Consider the following 4,715-nt stretch of genomic DNA (forward strand, 5'->3'; position numbering starts at 1 on the left):
TCCCAAGCCAGCTCTTAACCATCGCACCACTCGGCCGGCCCTGTAAAATTTTATAATTAGAAGGGGGAAGGGTGATTGGATGTGGAAGGCAGCTGTACATTTTTATTTTTATTTTTTTAAAGATTTTATTGGGGAATTGGGGGAGGGGAACAGACAAGTTGCTGTCCTTTTGTTCTTCAGTCTAGTTGAGGATGATGTTGCTTCACTGGCCCATGTTGGTATTATCATTGCGCTCTTCCCGAGTGAGGCAGTCGGTCGCGGGCCATTGGATGGTGGCTCACGGCAGCTCATGCTGGCTGCCAGCCACTCATGATAGCTTATGGCAGTAGCCTATGCTGTTGCTGGCGACTCACGGCAGCCCAGTTCGATTTCGAGCTGTTGTTCACCATCTTAGCTATAGAGGGCGCAGCGTCACTGACCCTCACGTGGGATCCAAACCAGGGCTCCGCTGCTCAGAGCTGGTGTCCCAAGCCAACTCTTAACCAGCGCACCACTCGGCTGGCCCGCTGCACATTTTTCTTCATTTTTAACTGTTTTATAGAAGAAACAGCTAAAGCCTGAGAAATGTACTAATTCTGTCAAAGTTCCTAATTTAGTAAATGAGATTGGGAAGGATTACAGCCCATATTTTTTGCCTCTTTTAGAGTGTTGTTTTTTTCCGACCTCAGAATGTTGACAAGTTCTATTCTATTTTGACTCATTTGTTGTATAGATAGTGATCTCAAGACATAGCTGGATTGTTAGGACTTCTTTGTATTTGAAAATGTGATGTTAAATACAGTTTTTCGCTAAGTTTCTTACCTCCTGTTCAGCAAGGTAGCTCATTGAAACATTGTTCGGGAATCTCAACCACTTCCCTGGTTATCATTTGTGTTCTTATTGATGAGTATAAATTGTTTTGTTTCACATGTATTAGGAAGTTTATAGAAAGATAGAAAATGCAAATAATAAAGATATTTCTTTTTTTTTTGATATTTCTAATATCATACTCAGATGATAATTGGTGAATATAGACGTGGTTAATGGTAGTTAGCTTTTAAATGACTTTTAAAAGTAGGAATATTCTGTACATACTCTTTTGTTGCTTGCTTTTTTCATTTACTGTATGGTAAGCATCTGTATTGTCATTACATTTTCTTCCAAAACAATATTCCTAGGTTGTAGTGTATATAATAGTCACTGGGGAGCTTATTAAAAACGCAGATTCCCATCCTACTTCCAAAAACAAAATGTGACCTGATCTGGAAGCTCCTGGTGGCAAGTATCACACCAGGTGCAGCCTTGTGTTTGTGACAGAATGCCTTTGAGCTAACACCGAAGAAGCCTTAGCCAAATAAATTATGACCTATACAAATGATTTTATTGTTCATAAAGTTTTGGGTTTTCTTTTTCCTATGAAAAGTATCTTTAGTTTTGATGGGGGAAGAAAGGAAAGAAGGGTGGTGTGATGGAGGAAGCACACTTAATAGCAGCATTTTAAAAACAGGATTCAAGGTCTATTTCTGTTTTTTCTTATATGATGTTAGTCAAATGTACTTATAGTTTCTGTAAAATAAAATAACACCTTTCTTAAAAAAAAAAAAACAACAGAAAGCAAAACAAAACGTAGATTCCCAGGCTCTCCTGCCAGAGATTCTTCTGATTCAGTAAGTGTGGGGTGAGGCCTAGGCATTTGCATTTTAATAGCACCCTAGATGATTCTTATACTTTGTTCTGATTAAGACATTTCTTTCCCCCATGGCTGCACATGGTATCCATTAAATTGATGTATTTTAATTTTTAAATGAATCCTTTATTGTGCCTTTATATAGTCCCACCCTTTCTTTTTTTTTGCTTTTATAAGAAGTTGATGACTGTCCATTTCTAAATTTTAACAAGAGAAATTGCTGGTTCAATGGATGTACACATTTTAGGACTTGGATACATATTGACAAATTGCCTAAGGATATCTTTAAATGAACATTCTGTTTCTGAAAATTATTCTTTTTCTTCCATCTTGTTTATAGCCCTATTTTATAGATGGAATTGTGATTTTTTTCTGGAGAGAACATAAATCTTTGTTCTCATTGGTTAATTTCTTTTTACCCCGGTGATGAGTTATTTATATTTGTTAACCTAGATCATCAGTAATGTGCCAGCAGACAGCTTGATTCGTACAGAACGCCCACCAAATAAGGAGATACTTCGATACTTTATACGACATAACGCCTTACGGGCTGGCACTGGTGAAAATGCACCTTGGGTGGTAGAAGATGAGTTGGTGAAGAAATATTCCCTGCCTAGCAAGTTCAGTGACTTTTTACTTGATCCATACAAGGTAAGGTCACTATTAATTTTTGAACAGCAGGATAGAACACGATTAGATGAGTTTATTTTCTCATCTAATTTATTTATTATCTCATCGAGTTTATTTTTTCAGTTGGCTCCAATAAGATTAGATTTATAGCAGATTTTGAACTCTAACATCAGATAATGAATTCAGAATTTTTCAGATATGTCTCATGTAGGTTGTGTTGTGGGGAGGCCACATTGACCTATCTTCCCTAATTCGATTTATTTTTGGGTTGCATTATTTAAAAAAAAACTATGTATATGTGCTTTTTTGCCTCAGATCATACTTGGAAAGAGGTATGGTATAAATACAAAAAATATTTTGCAAATTGATTCTTAAAAATAAAAACTGATTATGTATATCAGAAAAGATGGTAAAATATACTGGCAGCCTTCAGAAGGACTTGGAATGAGTATTATTTTCACAGGTTAGTAGGAAATCTGGCATTTCCCTCTTGAGAACATTTTTTTTGTTTGTCTTATTTGATCTTCAAAATATAATTATGAAGTTGTATGGTGTTTGTTAACATTTTACTTTCCAGGTTGGGAAATGAAGGCCAGTCTAATGAGAAGCAATAGAAAGTAAATGACAAAAGCCAAGAAGACATTGGCCTCAGATTTCTGATTGTCTTGTCCATCTCAAGGTTTCTCCAATAAGATTTTTTTATGTGGGTTGTGAGAGTATTTATGCGTTTTTTGTTGGTAAATATTTGCATACTGATATTTTCATCTTGGTCTCTGGGCCAGAATGGAACCAGAAGAGGGCTATTGATCCATTAAAACTAAGTCAGAGTTCCAGGATTTCTTATTTCCCCCCTTTTTAATTGTGAAAAACTAAGGCTATCTTGAGTCACATAACTAAATTACCTTAATTATTTTATGTTGAGATATATATATATATATATATATATNAGACAAGTTGCTGTCCTTTTGTTCTTCAGTCTAGTTGTGGAGGACGTCACTTCACTGGCCCATGTTGGTATTATCATTGTGCTCTTCCCGGGTGAGACAGATCGGTCACCGGCCGCTCACAGCGGCTCTTGGCAGCTCACACCGGCTGCCAGCCGCTCACGTGGACTGCTGACCACACACGGTAGCTTATGGCAGCTCACTGCAGCAGGGGCTGCAGCCTACGCTGTCCGGGCGACTCACGGCAGTCCAGCTCCAGGTTGAGCTGTTGTTCACCATCTTAGCTGTAGCGGCAGTGTCACTGGCCCTCATGTGGGTTCTGAACCGGGGCCCTGCTGCTCAGAGCTGGCGTCCCAAGCCAGCCCTTAACCAACGCACCACTTGGCCGGCCCAGTAATCATGATTTTAAGTTAAATTGTATTTTCTTTCTTAGGAGATTACATGCTTTTTCCCTTTTAATAGGGATTATTAGGGTTAAGAGTAATTTACATTTGAGCTTCAAACTCAGTTAGTTTGAAAAATAACGATCTATTCCCAGCAGTTACAGACTTCTGAGGTGATAGCTCTTCCCAGTCAAAAGTAGAGCAATTTGTAATGTAGTTACATTCAGAAACTGAGTCAACACTAATCAGTGCTTTTTTAAGGACTCTGTGGAGCTAATAATCTAAAATAATAGTAAACATTATTGAAACAACTTAGTACTGTGTTTTATTGAATTTAAGATGTTTATCTTTCATATTTTTTAATACATCAAGAATCAGCATATATCTTAAAGTCAATTGGCAAGAATTTTTTTCTTTTCTTTTTTTTTAAAGATTTTATTTGGGAATTGGGGAGGGGAACATTGTTGGGGAATTGGGGAAGGGGACCAGCCAAGTTGTTGTTTTCAGTCTTCGTTGTGGAGGGCGCCAGTCGCCATCTGGCTTCCCGTCAGCAGCTCGTGGCCTCTAAGCTCAAGATGCTGTGTTACAATCTTAGTTGCGGGTGGGCATAGCCACCATCCCATGCGGAAGTCGAGCCCAGCAGCCTTGTTGTTAAGAGCGCACGCCCTATCTACTGAGCAATCTGGGCGGCAGCTCAGCTCAAGGTGCTGAGTTCAGTGTTAGTTGTGGGTGGGTGTAGCCCACCATCGAACAGGCAATCTTGTTGTTAAACCGGCTGAGCCATCCTGCCACCTGTTGGCAGCTCAGCCGCAGCTCAGCATCACTGGCCCCTGTGGGAATCGAACCGGTGGCCCTGTTGCTCAGAGCTCGTGCTCTTAAGCCAACTCTTAACCAACTGAGCCACTCAGCTGGCCCCAAGAATTTTTTTCCTTAAGTGGTGCATAAAATAATGTTTTTCATTAATAACATCTCAGATTTCATAAAATGTGGCATATTACTTTCAGGTATTCATATACCAGTGTGTAAAATTTTTTTTTTTTTTAAGATTTTTATTGGGGAATTGGGGGGATGGGAACAGTGCTGGGGAATTGG

At 39.0% G+C, this 4,715-nt stretch overlaps 1 protein-coding gene across 2 annotated transcripts in view; it reads left to right on the top strand.

Moving 5' to 3' along the window:
* BAZ1B (bromodomain adjacent to zinc finger domain 1B) overlaps positions 1-4,715 on the top strand; it is an 82,917-nt gene that overhangs the window by 30,030 nt on the left and 48,172 nt on the right. The window contains exon 6 of one of the 2 annotated variants that reach the window (XM_019646883.1): positions 2,120-2,317. The exons of the other annotated variant lie outside the window; for it this stretch is intronic. Coding sequence (XP_019502428.1) covers positions 2,120-2,317 — 198 coding nt within the window. The remainder of the gene's footprint in view (positions 1-2,119; positions 2,318-4,715) is intronic. 2 annotated transcript variants of the gene reach the window in all.

The sequence above is a fragment of the Hipposideros armiger genome, unplaced genomic scaffold (genome assembly GCF_001890085.2).
Source record: "Hipposideros armiger isolate ML-2016 unplaced genomic scaffold, ASM189008v1 scaffold_107, whole genome shotgun sequence".
NCBI classification, from domain to species: domain Eukaryota; kingdom Metazoa; phylum Chordata; class Mammalia; order Chiroptera; family Hipposideridae; genus Hipposideros; species Hipposideros armiger.